Source organism: Aquarana catesbeiana, linkage group LG11 (assembly GCF_042186555.1).
Source record: "Aquarana catesbeiana isolate 2022-GZ linkage group LG11, ASM4218655v1, whole genome shotgun sequence".
Lineage (NCBI taxonomy): Eukaryota > Metazoa > Chordata > Amphibia > Anura > Ranidae > Aquarana > Aquarana catesbeiana.
This window is the reverse complement of record NC_133334.1, coordinates 30833914-30849090: the sequence shown is the minus strand read 5'-3', so window position 1 is coordinate 30849090 and position 15177 is coordinate 30833914. Positions and strand designations below refer to the sequence as shown.

The 15177-nt window shown below is 47.9% G+C and overlaps 1 protein-coding gene across 4 annotated transcripts in view; it reads right to left on the bottom strand.

Moving 5' to 3' along the window:
* The window catches only part of EXT2 (exostosin glycosyltransferase 2), a 113710-nt gene that overhangs the window by 76950 nt on the left and 21583 nt on the right, over positions 1–15177 (bottom strand). For all 4 annotated transcript variants that reach the window (XM_073604160.1, XM_073604159.1, XM_073604162.1 and 1 more), the window contains exons 5-7: positions 13103–13298; positions 9805–9944; positions 7169–7262 (exon numbers count right to left, since the gene is read on the bottom strand). In XM_073604160.1, the coding sequence (XP_073460261.1) occupies positions 7169–7262; positions 9805–9944; positions 13103–13298 (430 nt within the window). The remainder of the gene's footprint in view (positions 1–7168; positions 7263–9804; positions 9945–13102; positions 13299–15177) is intronic.

The following is a 15177-nucleotide window of genomic DNA, read 5'->3' as shown; positions in this document are numbered from 1 at the left end:
AAAATATGGCACAACAGTGACATTACCAAGAACTGGACGTCCCTCTAAAATTGATGAAAATACGAGAAGAAAACTAGTCAGGGAGGCTGCCAAGAGGCCTACAGCAACATTAAAGGAGCTGCAGGAATATCCGGGAAGTACTGGCTGTGTGGTACATGTGACAACAATCTCCCGTATTCTTCATATGTCTGGGCTATGGGGTAGAGTGGCAAGACAGAAGCCTTTTCTTACGAAGAAAAACATCCAAGCCCGGCTAAATTTTGCAAAAACACATCTGATGTCTCCAAAAAGCATGTGGGACAATGTGTTCTGGTCTGATGAACCCAAGGCTGAACTTTTTGGCCATAATTCCAAAAGATATGTTTGGCGCAAAAACAACACTGCACATCACCAAAAGAACACTATACCCACTGTGAAGCATGGTGGTGGCAGTATCATGCTTTGGGGCTGTTTTTTTTTTCAGCTGGAACAGGGGCCTTAGTCAAGGTAGAGGGGATTAAGAACAGTTCCAAATACCAGTCAATATTGGCACAAAACCTTCAGGCTTCTGCTAGAAAGCTGAACATGAAGAGGAACTTCATCTTTTAGCACGACAACGGCCCAAAGCATACATCCAAATCAACAAAGCAACGGCTTCACCAGAAGAAGATTAAAGTTTTGGAATGGCCCAGCCAGAGCCCAGACCTGAATCCCATTGAAAATCTGTAGGGTGGTCTGAAGAGGGCTGTGCACAGGAGATGCCCTCGCAATCTAAAAGATTTGGAGTGTTTTTGCAAAGAAGAGCGGGCAAATATTGCCAAGTCAAGATGTGCCATGATGATAGACTCATACCCAAAAAGACTGAGTGCTGGAATAACATCAAAAGGTGCTTCAATAAAGTATTAGTGTAAGGGGTGTGCACACTTATGCAACCATATTTTATTTTTTTTTATTTTTACTTCCCTCCACCTAAAAGATTTCAGTTTGTTGTTCAATTGAGTTGTACAGTTTATAGATTAAAAAGGTGGAAAAAGTTCTGAAATTATTTATCTTTGTCTCATTCTTTTACATCACAGAAACCTGACATTTTAACAGGGGTGTGCAGACTTTTTATATCCGCTGTATTTACTCGGCGTAACATCATCTTTTATATATACCAAACAATTGGGCATTATATTGTGTTTTTTTGCATTCAAATTTTTTTAAAAAGTTTATTTTTCTTCCAAAAGAAAATTTGCGGTGCAAATACCGTGTGACATAAAAAAATTGCAACACCCACCATTTTATTCTCTAGGGCCTCAGTTTATAATATTTCGGTGTGCTAATTTTCTAGCAAAAAATACTGGATTACATGTTAACCAAAAAGTGCCAGAAAGGGCCTGGTCTTCGAGGGGGTAAGCCCTGGTAATCAAAGCCACATTCAGAAACGTTTGTGCCCCTAGACGGGTACACAAGGGCAATACCCTACCCAATGTAATAACACTGATGACACAAGGTACATTATTATTATACAGTTTTAAGGTCCCATTGGGGGGGGGTGGGGGGGGTGTCCGTGACCAGGCTCTTATTCCTGGAGCGTCAAGCAAAAGGGAATGGTCACCCAACACGCCAGGATAACAAGAATTTGGAGACTATGCAGCTGACAGATACCCCCCACACCCAAATCCTTTACCATGGAAGCACAGGCAATACTATTTTGTCCTTTTTTTTGTTGTGCCTGGAGCCCAGAAGTGCCATGCGGGGAGGAAGGAATGAGATTCTTCTGTTGCAGGTACCCTGCTGTGCAGAAACATATACCTAAAAAACACAGTGAGGCCGGGGTGGGATGGTTGAAAGGGGAGCTGGGCCGTCAGCCGCGGCACTTCAGAGTTCTGGGGGGGTCAGAGGTTACTCAAGCAAAATCCACTGGCCAAATAAAAGCTTGTTTGCAGAAGCCGCCGTGTAGATAAATCACAGATCTGTTTGCACCTCTCCAGGCCTCCTGACCCACACATGCTGCTCTGCTCCTCACCGACCCACAGATACTATTTCACTTGTCAGATGCTCATTCCCTGCGTACCTGGTGTGGGGGGGGGGGGGGGGGGTGGAGTTGGATGTCCAAGTAGAAATTGTTCTATGACACCCATTAAAAATACCGGAACTCTTTGCTAATTCTTTTAACAGTTTTCTTAACTAAAGGAAGAGAACATAGCATTTTGCTAATTTAAGACGCGTGGGACATCAAAATGATGGCACTTTTGGGTTTGTGATGGACACCAAGGTCAGGGGCATTGCGATGGTGACAGAATCATGGCTAAAAATCTGGGGTGTGGAGTCCAAAGCATGGCAGAATGCAGGGTGCCAGGGATTTGGCATCCCAGAGCTGTGGTACACGGACACTCAGGGTTCTGAAACTGTAGTACATGGACACTTTGGATACCGGAGCAATGGTGCGCCGACACGCCGGGTCCGGGACCTAGGGCACGCCGACACACTGAGTCCGGGGACCTAGGGCAAGCCGGGTCCAGGACCTAGGGCACGTCGTCACGTCGGGTCTGGGATCTGGGGCACGCCATCATGCCGGGTCCGGGACCTAGGGCATGCCGGCCCTGGGACCTAGGGCACGCTGGGCCGGGATCTAGAACACACCGGGTCTGGGACCTAGCGCACGCCGACACGCCGAGTCCGGGGACCTAGGGCACGCCGACACGCCGAGTCCGGGGACCTAGGGCAAGCCGGGTCCAGGACCTAGGGCACGTCGTCACGTCGGGTCTGGGATCTGGGGCACGCCATCATGCCGGGTCCGGGACCTAGGGCATGCCGGCCCTGGGACCTAGGGCACGCTGGGCCGGGATCTAGAACACACCGGGTCTGGGACCTAGCGCACGCCGACACGCCGAGTCCGGGGACCTAGGGCACGCCGACACGCCGAGTCCGGGGACCTAGGGCACGCCGACACGCCGAGTCCGGGGACCTAGGGCACGCTGACACGCCGAGTCCGGGGACCTAGGGCATGCCGACACGCCGAGTCTGGGGACCTAGGGCACGCCGGGTCCGGGACCTAGGGCACGCCGTTACGTCAGGTCCAACACCTAGGGCACACCGACACGCCGGGTCCAACACCTAGGGCACGCCGGGTCCGGGCACTAGGGCACACCGGGTCTGGGACCTAGGGCACGCCGACACGCCAGGTCCAACACCCAGGGCACGCCGGGTACGGGACCTAGGGCACGCCGACACTCTGGGTCCGAGACCTAGGGCACGCCGACACGCCGGGTTCGGGACCTAGGGCACGCCGACAGATAACAGGACCAGACACTAAGATAAAATTCCAGAAATTGCACATAATAAATCAGATCCGTTCATTTAAGAACACATCAGAAAATGTCAAAGGAATACATTGAAATATTAAAAAGAAAAATAAACCGATTGCTCTCTCTGGTTGGAAGTCGTCCATTCGCAGACATCTGTGTCCTCAGTGTATAACCTGAGATCCGGGAGACATGTGCAGGCAGCTGAGCGAACTGCAAGCCGCCAACCAACTCCAACAACAATATTTTCACATGAAGCCGAGGAAATGAACTCTTCTGTATTACTTCTCACCGAACGTCAAACAGCTCTGTACTCACCAGCACATCAAGACGTGGCTTTACTTATACTGCCACCATACCACAAAAAAATCCAACCACTGAAACAGGAGCGTAATTTAAAAGAACAACAAACTCAATCTAAAAATAGCAGCAAAAAAATAACATTTTTGTCATCTAGAAAAATTTGAATCCCGTGTATAAAGTAGTTATGAAGTTAGAAGCTGATTGGTTACTATGTACAGCTGCACCAGATTCTGTGTGCTCCAGTTTTAGTAAAATCAACACCAACTGCATTTTCACACTTTAAAGTGAATGTCCAGATATTACACCAAATGTACTCCGTACTACAGGATGCACCAGCATTATTTATTTATTTTGCTTTGTTCCTGCAGTGAGAGTCAGCTTTTATTACTCACTGTGACATCATCACTAGACTTGGAGAATTTTTTATTTTTTTTAGCAGGGGCAGCTGCAGTGAGCTCAGTTCCTATTGATGTAGGCACACACCCAGAACTACATCTCCCAAGAGCCCTTTCCTCATACAGAATGTGTGGACCAGCCCATTAAGGCAGCATCACTGTTTTGCTGGGTAAAAAATGAATGCATACACGCGGAGAGGGGCCAAGAGGGGGGGGGGGGAGAAGGGAGGGGCAAAGAGGGGGGGAGAAGGGAGGGGCAAAGAGGGAGGGAGAAGGGAGGGGAGGAGTTCTGAAGTCCAGCGGGCAGGGCTGACAACCCGGGTCGGTATATCAGTGCAACAGAAGCGCTGTGTTGTCAGCTCAAACAGGAAGTCTGGAGCTCACTGGATTCACTCAGCTGGTGTTTTTCTGCACTTGCAACATATTTAAAAGGGATAAACACGGGGAATGTGCATGTGTTGCAGAGTACTAATCATATATATTTTTTGTTACATTTTGCACTGACATATACATTAAACGAGTTCTATGAACACAGTCAGGGTCGGGACAAGGGGGGGGCAGGAGGGGTGGCTGCCCGGGCACTGTGGTACCATGTGAGGTGGGAGGGCATTACAAGGAGATTCGGGGGGAGGGGGATTTGTGTTAGGAGGGGGAAAATGGGGAGGTGGGGGCGGCAGGAGGTAAGAATTGTTCTAGGATGGGAAATTTAGGGAGGTGTGCTAGGAGTGATGATTTGGGGGGATTTGTGTTGAGAGGGGATATGGGGGGGGGGGGGGGGGGGATTTGTGCTAGAAAAGGCAATATGGTGTTGGGGGATTTGTGCTAGTAGGGATTGATTGGGAGGCATTTGTGATAGGAGGGGAAATTTGGGGAGGTGCGCTAGGAGTGATGATTTGGAGGGGGGTTTGTGTTGAGAGGGGATATGGGGGAAGATGATTTGTGCTAGAATAGGTAATATGGTGGGGGGGGGGGGGGAATTTGTGCTAGGAGAGGATTTTTTTTTTTCTTAGGGAGGGGGATTCGTGGTAGGAGGGATGATTGGGGTGCATTTGAGTTAGGAGGGGAAATTTGGAGATTTGTGCTAGGATGGGGGATTGGGGGAGGGGAATTTGGAGAGGGGGGGGGGGGTTTGGAGTGGGGGGTTTGGGTTTGCGCTTGGGGGGGGAGGTTGTGCTGGGAGCATATGTTGAATGGATTTGAGCATGCAGATTAGCACTCAAATATTTTTTTTTTGGGGGGGGATTTTTATCTTGGGGGGGCTCACAATTTGGCATCTTCGCCCTGGACTCTAGGTGACCTTGTCCTGGCACTGGTCACAGCATAAACTTTCATCAACAGCATAGCAATAACAATACAAACAACAGTTATAGGTGACAATTCAATACCAAGGGGTCCCAGGTTCCCCAACCCCCCGAAAAGTTGACTACCTCCACCAAGAATTACAGCAACATAAAGACAACCTCTGTGCGCCTACCCAGCGCCTGCTTCCCCCCAAGCTTGCATGTATGAGGCCTATCCGGTGCTCAAAAACCTGTGCTGTGACGCCCGGATATAGAACCAGCTGGTCCACCCTACATTCCTGCACCCCCATGAGACCGATCCCATGTCTCCGGCGACTGTAAAGGAAATGATGCCCGGTGACCTCCAGTCAAGTGGCGTCAGCTCTGGGTGGAGAAAAGGGACCCTCCTCCCCCTCAACCGAGTACCGGCGCCCATACTTCCAAGGAGATGACATCATGCCTCCTTGTCCATCTGCAGCGCTGTCATTTTCTGTAAAATGCAATTTGGTCACCTGGAGGCGTTCTGTACACAGATGGTATACAGAGCGCCCCCCCCTCTTTATATGTCATTTCCTGCTTGTGTGATTGGCTCACTGATTTTCCCAGAAGTCTACACTAAGATACAAGTCCGATTTTGAGCATCCCCTGCAACTCAAATGTCATTTTTTTTGGTGAGATACTACCAAAGGGAAGTTACCTCTAAAGGGATGCAGAGCCTGCCACTTTCCTCATTAGAACCCAGCAGCTGATTGATCATTTATAAAGCGACCCCCATTTACATTCACTCAGCACATGGACACAGACAAACAAACAGCTATTTCTTCACTCAGCTTCTGGACACTATACCAACAACAATATAGCACCACATACCTCAAAGCGGAGTTCGACCCAAAAACGGAACTTCCACTTTTTGGATTCCCCCCCCCCCTCCGGTGTCACATTTGGAACCGTTCGGGGGGGGGGGGGGGGGGGGGCGGGGGGGGGGGGGAGAGCAGATACCTGTGTAATGCAGGTATTTGCTCCAATTTCTGGGCATAGATAGCCGCAGTACCCCCGGATATCTAGGCCATATCCGGCGTCTCCTCCGTCCCCCCCCCACCCGCTGTCTTCTGGGAGACACACAGGTCCCAGAAGACAGCAGGGACCAGTGAGTTTGCACAGCGTGACTCAGGCATGCGCAGTAGGGAACCAGGCTGTGAAGCTGCAAGGCTTACTGAAGATGGTGGTGACTCCACCCGAGAGCTGAGGGACAGATCGGCTTCGGGTTCCGACATCGCGGGTGCCCTGGACAGGTAAGTGTCCATATTTTAAAAGTTAGCAGCTGCAGTATTTGTAGCTTTTGACTTTCAAAAAAAAAAATTCGGCGGAACTCCGCTTTAAATAATTTGTATATTGGAGATTTGTTAAAAAGTGTACATTTTATTAAAACAACGCAGTTGCATTAGAAAGGACTCATACAGTGCAGTCCTTAAAGGTACAGCACGATGGTGTGGTTACCAACACGTTTCGCCCTACAATGGGGCTTCCTCGGGGGACACTGTCCAAATGAGTATCAGAGCCTTCCCAAGATATATTGCAATTGATAATGGTTCAAGGGGACAGGCAGATACCATAAGACCAAACACCAGACTGCAGGCAATCATAGAGGGCATAAATAGACCAGAGAGTCTAATTGGCAAAAAAAGATGAACACGAAGATGGGAAACTCCTATTGGGGACACTCAGCACATAATCTGAGGTCCTGTAGGGAGTGTGTCTCCTTATGGTTTCCATAACAAAAAGATAGGAATCTGCAACAAAAGTTTGTTAAAATCCTTGCAATGTACATCGATCACCCAGAGAGGAATGTTTTTTTTCCCAAACAAAATTGGAGTTACACTTTAAAACGATACATTTATTTCAGCATAAGACACATCCTTACCTGTCTCTGCATTTCCTCTACTTGTCTCTGAGAAACTCCCTGCAGAATGCTGAACATCTCCGAGATCTTCTCTTCTGGAATCACCACCGACGCCCTGGAATCAGAGGAATGGACATGTCTTATACGTACCATAACGTGTAGGGCGATCGATTTTTTTTTTTTTTCATTTTATTTCCGCAAGAAACAGAGAACAGAAGTCCCAGACGTTTAAAAAAAAAAAAAAAAAACATGCCGCACCATGCAGTTTGGTGAGCGCAGCATGGCACATTGTTTGCAGAAGCATGGGGTGTCATTAACAATTAAAAGTCCCGCTGCATAACTGCTAAATTATTTGTTCCCTCCGTTTTCACCTGGTGATCTGGCCAGTAACACACCTCCTGTATTAGAGTGACCCCCCCCCGGATGAAGGAGCACAGGGGGCACCCACTGGACAGCAGCATCATCAGTCTGTGGGAAGGGGAGTGTTAGATGAACTATCAGATTTAAATACAAATTTCATACAATTTTTTTAAATACTAACAAACCGAAGACAAACTTCTGCTAATACATTATAAGAAGTTACAGCAAACAGTGTTTTTCCTTTTGGGATAAAGGTTTTACATAAATAAATAAAAGCTGATCATTTTAAGCACCCCTGCCAGTGTTAAATGGTTTGTCTCATCTCTGATGCATTGTGCTGGAAAGCAAGTTCTATTGAAAAACAACAGACTTACTGTCTGGATCACCAGATGAAAATAGAAGAAAGAAAGCCTAATACAAGAAAACGAATGCAGCCATCACATCTAAGAATTTGTAAGCTGCAATATAATACATTTTTGCATTTTTGCTTTCAGCTTGATTAGCAATCGCCTGGAACTCCACCTTTAATAAATTTGATATGTTAACCACTTAAGGACCAGGCCTATTTTTACATTTTTTAAGTTAAAATATTTAAATAATTTTTTTTTTTGCTAGAAAATTACTTAGAACCCCCAAACATTATATATATATATATATATATATATAAAAAATTTTTTTCCCTTTAAGACCATTGGCCGGAAGTGAAGTTTGATGTCGCTTCCGTCATCCAATGGTATGGTGGAGTCGAGTGGTGGGCCATCTTTCCCTCACTCAACTTCCAGCCTCAGAGGGGAGAGGACCGGATCGTCTCCGCCACTACCGATGGCTCCAATAAGTGGCGGAGACGACCGGAATGCGGCGGGGGGGGGGAAGCAACTCTCCCACCGCCCATAAAAGTGATCTCGTGGCGAATCCGCCACGGAGACCACTTTTTTCTGAAAGCCGTCCACCCGCCGTTTTTAAAAAAACCCGGGTTATGGCAGCCATCTGCTGCTATAACAACGGATACCAAACGTCAAAGTACCGACGCATAACGACGGCGGGCGGTCCGGAAGTGGTTAAAGGGGTCTCAAACTGTTGCAGAACTACAAGTCCTATGAGGCATTGTAAGGCTGACAGTTACAAGCATGACTTCCTCAGGCAGAGGCATGATGGGACTTGTAGTTCCGCAACAGCTGGAGGGACGCCAGTTTGAGACCCCTGGGTTAAAATATTACTAAACCTAAAAATGTTTTTTACCTTAATCCATTGCTTGCATTAGGGTAAAAATCTTTTAAAATCTTTTAATAATCTTTTAAGTGTCCCTGTGCCCCTCCCCCTCGCTGTGTGAAAGGGAAGAGAGGGGAGAAGAGATCAGCGCTGTACACGGCTACATCATTTCTCCCCTTACTTCCTCTTTACACATTCGAGCAGCAGCAGGAGCCATTGGCTCTTGCTGCTGTCAATCAGAGAAAGTGGGGGGGGGGGGGCGGACCTAAGTCCCGCAGTGTAAGTCTATGGAGCACGGCTTCTGTAGACACACAGGTCGGGAGCACGGGGACGACCTCTGCCCATAGCCAGTGGCTGGCTATGGTAGTCCCGCAGAAGAAGAGAAGGAGACAAGATTGCTTCTGGGGACCCCAGAAGAGGAGGATCGGGGCCGCTCTGAGCAATACCACTGCACAGAGCAGGTAAGTATGACATGTTTGTTATTTAACAAAAAAAAAATGTAATTGAGTTTATTAATACTTTAAGGTAGAAAACACCCATTACTAAAGTGGAGCTCATTGGGCTTTTATATTAAAGTGGTAGTAAAGTCAGAAGGTTTTTTATCTTAATACATTCTATGCATTAGTATAAAAAGCCTCCTGTGTGTAGCCCCCCTAACACTTACCTGAGGTCCCTCTCTGTCCGGCGATGTCCACGAGTGCCTCAGCCATCCGAAATTCTCCTTCCTAATTGGCTGAAACATGGCAGCAGTGCCATTTGCTCCCGCTGCTGTCAATCAAAGTTGGCTAGCCAATCAACAGAGAGAGGGGGCGGGGCTGCGTGTCTGAATGGACACAGGGAGCTGTGACTCAACATTGGTGCCCCCACTGCAAGCTGCTTGCTGTGGGGTCACTGAACAGGAGGGAGGGGCCAGGATCACAGAAGAGGGACCTGAGAAGAGGAGGATCCGGGCTGCTCTGTGCAAATCCACTGCAACAGAGCAGGTAAGTATGACATGTTTATTATTTTTATAGGGTAAAAAAAAACAACACTTTACAATCACTTAAGTAATGATTGGATAAAGAAACCTAATAAATGGGGAATGTTACCTCTTCCAGTCCAGCACCTCAGAGAAGGGCAGTACATAGGAGTCGGCCAAGATAACGGGGACACAACCAGCTTGAAGGACGTCACTGAGAACCGTTTGACCCAAGCGGGCGCCACGGAAGACCAGGCAGAATGTGGCCTCCTACAAATGGAAACAGAGGACAGGTCAAAGCATTATTATTTTATATCATGTTACTAGAACCAAACAGCAGAAGCAGCTGGGGTGACTGGCCAGTGTAAAGCAGTCAAGCAGTTACCCCAGAATTTCATCAACCAAGAAATGTGGTTGGACACAACGGGCAACTTCTCCAGCTTCCGTCAAGTCATCCTGAACTTTCCATTTCAAAATGCAGCATGGCTCCCTTGCACTCCTTGTGGCAGCTGCTTGTACGGCAGGTGAATGCAGGCACCAAGTAGCCCTTAGTACGCTACTGATACTGTCCAGTACATTGGACCTTTACCTGTACTTAAAGTGGTTGCAAACCCTTACAACACACTTTTTGCTACAGGTAAGCCTATAATAAGGCTTACCTGTAGCTATTCTGGATATCTCCTAAACCTACACGGTTTAGGAGATATCCCCTGTATCTGCATGTGCCGACGTCATCGGAACATGCACACTGATGCACAAAGCAGTACGTGCCGTTGCTTCAGTTAGACTGTTCTGTTACCGGCGGCTCCCGTGCGCATGCGCGGGAGTGACGTCATCGCGGCTCCGGCCAATCATATCGCCGGAGGTTACTCCGGGAGCGATGTCGCCGGCTGGAGCGGTGAACGAGGACCGCTGCGGGGGCTTCGATCTCAGGTAAGTAATACATAATGAGCTAGTATGCTATGTATACTAGCTCATTATGCCTTTGTCTTGCAGGTTTTTTTTTTCCGTTAGTTTTATTTTTGGGTTTACAACCACTTTAATACAAGTACATTTGTCGTGTATTGAATCTTCTTGAATCTCAGTGCGCATTTCTTCCAGATCTGTGCAGTAATCCAGTGTGAGACTTTTACTCTGTAATAAAAGACCGCTCATTGCCGATTTCTCTCCTTGTGCAAGGTGACTGGTCTGGTCTCCGCCCCCTCCTGTGGTTTTCTGCAGGCAGCCTGTAGTGGGTGGAGCATGATGGCCCCTCCCACAGCTTCACTCTCTACACTTAGGATGTGCAACACCCCCCCAGCAAGTTATTTGTACCCATCTGTGCTCCCTCCCCCTGTTCCATGTAAGCCCTAGCTTTACTGCTCTAACAGAGTGGGGGGTCTACTATATATGAAGGAGCATGTGCCCCCCCCCCCCCCCCCCCACGCTTGCCCCTTCCCCATATACCAGTGCTCAGGCATGTGGGTGGATGGGGGCAGAGACGTCATCCACCTGGTTAGACTCCAACACCAGGGTGAACTTCTGCAGTGAGGAGCCAACAAGAGCCCTTGGATAGATAAGAATACCTTGCAAGATTAAGGCCCATCGGGTCCGCCTGTCTGTTTTTTCAGGAGGACCCGTTTGGGCCACCCATCGTCCTCTATGGGATGACGGCTTTCAGCGGACACCCGCAGGGCATCCAATCCAACAAAATCCGCTAAAAAGAGATGTATGGAGATACGTTCTGATCTGACTCGCTGGACAGATGGCGATGGATCGGACATGCAGCACGCTTCCATCAGATCGCTCATAGAGGAGAGCGGGCTCAGTCCTTGTCTGCTCTGTATAGCGGAGTGGACACGGATCTGTCATCCGCCTGCTCAGCGGGATCAAATTCTCCGCATTAGGATAAAAAAAAAAATCTTTCTATACCAGTGCAGCCCCCCCGCCAAAATGGTTGTAAACCCTTACAATCCACTTTTTACTACAGGTAAGCCTATAATAAGGCTTATCTGCAGCTACTGTGGATATCTCCTAAACCTGCACGTCATGCGCATGAAGTGATGGCTCATTCGTGCCGTTGCTTCAGCTGACGTGCCGTTGCTGGCGGCTCCCGCGCACATGCACGTCATCGTGGCTCCGGCCAATCACAGCACCGGAGCCCGCGATACCCGGAAATAACTCCGGGAGCGATGTCGCCAACCTGAGCAGTGTACAGGAACCGATGCTTGTTGGCTTTTATCTAAGGTTAGTATGCTATGCTCTGCATACTAACTCATTATTCGTTTGTTCTGCAGGGGGTATTTTTTGTGCATTTACAACCACTTTAAACAATGACCTGAGCCCTCTCACGATCCAGCGCTGTGCCTGTCTGCAGCTCTCCTTACTCTCTGCTCAGAGGAGGGAGCAGGGGGAGTGGTTGAGCCGTGCTGTATGTGTCTATAGACGCACACAGTCTGGGTGGGCAGCAAACCTGCATGTAAGCCCTCACAGCAACCAGCTTGCTATGGGGGCACACGCAGGAAAAGAGAAAAGACAAGCAGATAGCGCTGGAGCCAGAGGTGAAAATAAGGGGGGGGGGCAGGGGGGCATGTGCCCCGGGCACTGCACTGATCCCCAAAAGGAGTGCTGTTCTTCCTCTGACCATGCTCACCCCGCACCAACCTCGCCACCACTCCTCCTGAGCCCTGCTCCCCCTTCCCCACCACCAGTGCCTGACCTGCCTGCAGTGTCATTGTTCCCTTCTCCTGCCTCTGCAGCATCACCAAGAACTAGTGTAGCTACACCAGGTCTTGGAGGGCATCTTGGAGCTCTACCAGCAGAGCAAGGCGGCCCACCTCCAAAGCCCAAAGCAGTGTGACGTCTTCAACTGTCCTTCCACCTCCCCTGTCATCAGCCCCGAAACAGCTGGCCAAACACCGCCTGGTACCGCCTGCCCAGGACAAGGTGAGCCGGAGACTGAGCCACTGGAAGATCTCCACCTGTACAGATACAAGCTGGAGAACCACAATATGTACTGCAGCGTAAGACCCCGTGTTCTACCTGTGTCTGGAGGAGATCCGGCACCACAGACACAAGGTCAAGGCTCCAGGGGCCATGTGGAAACTGCACAAGGTGAAGGAGGACATGGAAGGGGGGTGGAGATACTGCACAAGGTGGTGGGGTGTACAAGGTGGGGGGAAGGGGAGAAGAACATGATGAGGGAGGTGTCAGGGGATGCAAAAGAATGGGGTCTTTGCCCTAGGTGAAAGAAAGTCCACTGGCCAGCAGGGGACCACAGAAGAGGAGGAATGGTCTGCTCTCTGCAATACGACTGACTGCACAAAGCAGGTAAGTATAACATCTTTTTTATTTTAAAGGAAAAGAAAAACTGAAGGTTTACAATCACTTTAAATATACACTGGACCTCTGCACCTATCACACCTCGCCCCCTCAATGACAACATCTACCTGAAGAACTTGCGGGTAGTCGTAGACATTATTCTTATAGCAGCGTTTCCGATGCGGCGATGCGTCATCAGACAGGTTACTGCACTTATCCAGGATCAGCACCGACTCTCCGTTTTCCGCTCGTATCGCCTCCAGATCGGCGCGGAACTCGGGGTGCAGAGCCGTCTGGGAGGAGAGTAGGAAGAATGTCCGGGGGCTGCAAAGAGAGAGGAAAGGATGGTCAGACTCCGTACAGTGATGTCCGTCGGTATGAAGAACACACCCATCATACAATTCTCTATAATGTCATCTAGTTCCTAAGAGGCTTCCAGACCTCGTTATAAGAAATATACAGGGACCACCATTGGTGACCTCATTGTGCAAACGCATGACTGTTATTTAGACTAGCCCAGCTTCAATACTGACCTGTCACAATAATAGCCAGGCAGCAAGCATTTTTAGAGGCAGATGTATTGGCAGCCTCCTGGGAACCCCAAAATACTAAGGGGGGGGTTCTTTCTGAGACCTTTGAGCAACACTAATGCTAAACGGGGTAAGAAAAAAAAAAAAAAATAATAATAATAATAAGCTTACTTTATGGCTCCATTCACACTTGTACAACTCCAAAGTTGCACCAACTTTGGGGTGCAACTTTGGTGAAACTTTGGATGGGTGCAACTTAGATATGACTTTGGCTTTGACCAATGATAATAGACAACTGTTGCACACAAGTTGCATTGCATAACATTCAGGTACGACTTTCATGCAACTTCTGAGGATTAACATTGGAGTAAATTTTTTTATGAATGGTAGAATGGACAAATTCATTTCTTTTTTTTTTTCTTTTCCTTAACATCAGTCATATATATATCGGATGTAAATAGAATTGATTTATGTTAAGATATACTCTGTGATACGCATGCAACTAAAGTGTGTTTGTTTATATGTATAAAAATTGATGGAAAAAATAAAATAAAAAATAGAATTAAAAAAAAAACCAAAAAAAAAACATTGACGTTAATGGCCCTCAAGTTGCACGAAAGTCGGACAAAAAGTAGTGAATGAATTACATTGAAGTCGCTGCAACTTTAAGTTGCGCATCTATGAACGGTTATCATTGGAAAACTAAGGGGAACGACTGTTCATGCAACTTTGATGTCCAATGTTGCACGACAAGTCACACAAGTGTGAATGGAGCCGTATAAAACATTCCCTGCGCGAATGTCAGTCACATATACAGTGCATCCGGAAAGTATTCACAGTGCTTCACTTTTTCCACATTTTGTTACATTACAGCCTTATTCCAAAATGGATTAAATTCATTATTTTTCCTCAAAATTCTACAAACAATACCCCATAATGACAATGTGAGAAGAGTTTGTTTGAAATCTTTGCAAATTTTTTTAAAAATAAAAAACAGAAAAAAGTCCCAATAAGGCTGCAACATAACAAAATGAGGAAAAAGTGAAGCGCTGTGAATACTTTCCGGGTGTACTGTATGCAGACTGAATGAAGTGTCATCTTATGCTTTTAAAAATATTAAAAGTAATTGTAAGGGTTTTTTTTTTTTTTTAAATAACAAACATGTTATACTTACCTGCTCTGTGTAAGGGTTTTGCACAGAGCGGCCTCGATCCTCCTTTTCTGGGGTTCCCCTGGTGGCGCTCCTGGCTCCTCCCCTTCATCGCGTGCCCCCTGAGAGAGCCGCTTACCCTGAGGGCACCCGTGCAGGCGCGCTCCTGAGTCCTGCTGCTGCATCCATTGACAGAGACAGCAGGACTCAGGCCCCCCCCCCCCCCCCTCTTTACCAATGGCTCCCGCTACTATCAATCTATCCAATCAGGACCCGAGACAGTGTCTGGAGCTGCTGGGCTCGTCCCCGTCGCTGGAACGATCAGGTTCAGGTAAGAAAAGGGGGACTCGGGGGGGGGAGGGGGGTCAGCTGCAGCACAAAAGGTTTTTCATCTTAATGCATAGAACGCATTAAAAGGTAAAAAAAAATCTTGAAACCTAACAACCCCTTTAACTCCTGAATCATCAGCTCCATCTAGTGGCCAAAATGTGATACCTCTCATTGAAAAAACGATACCGCATTT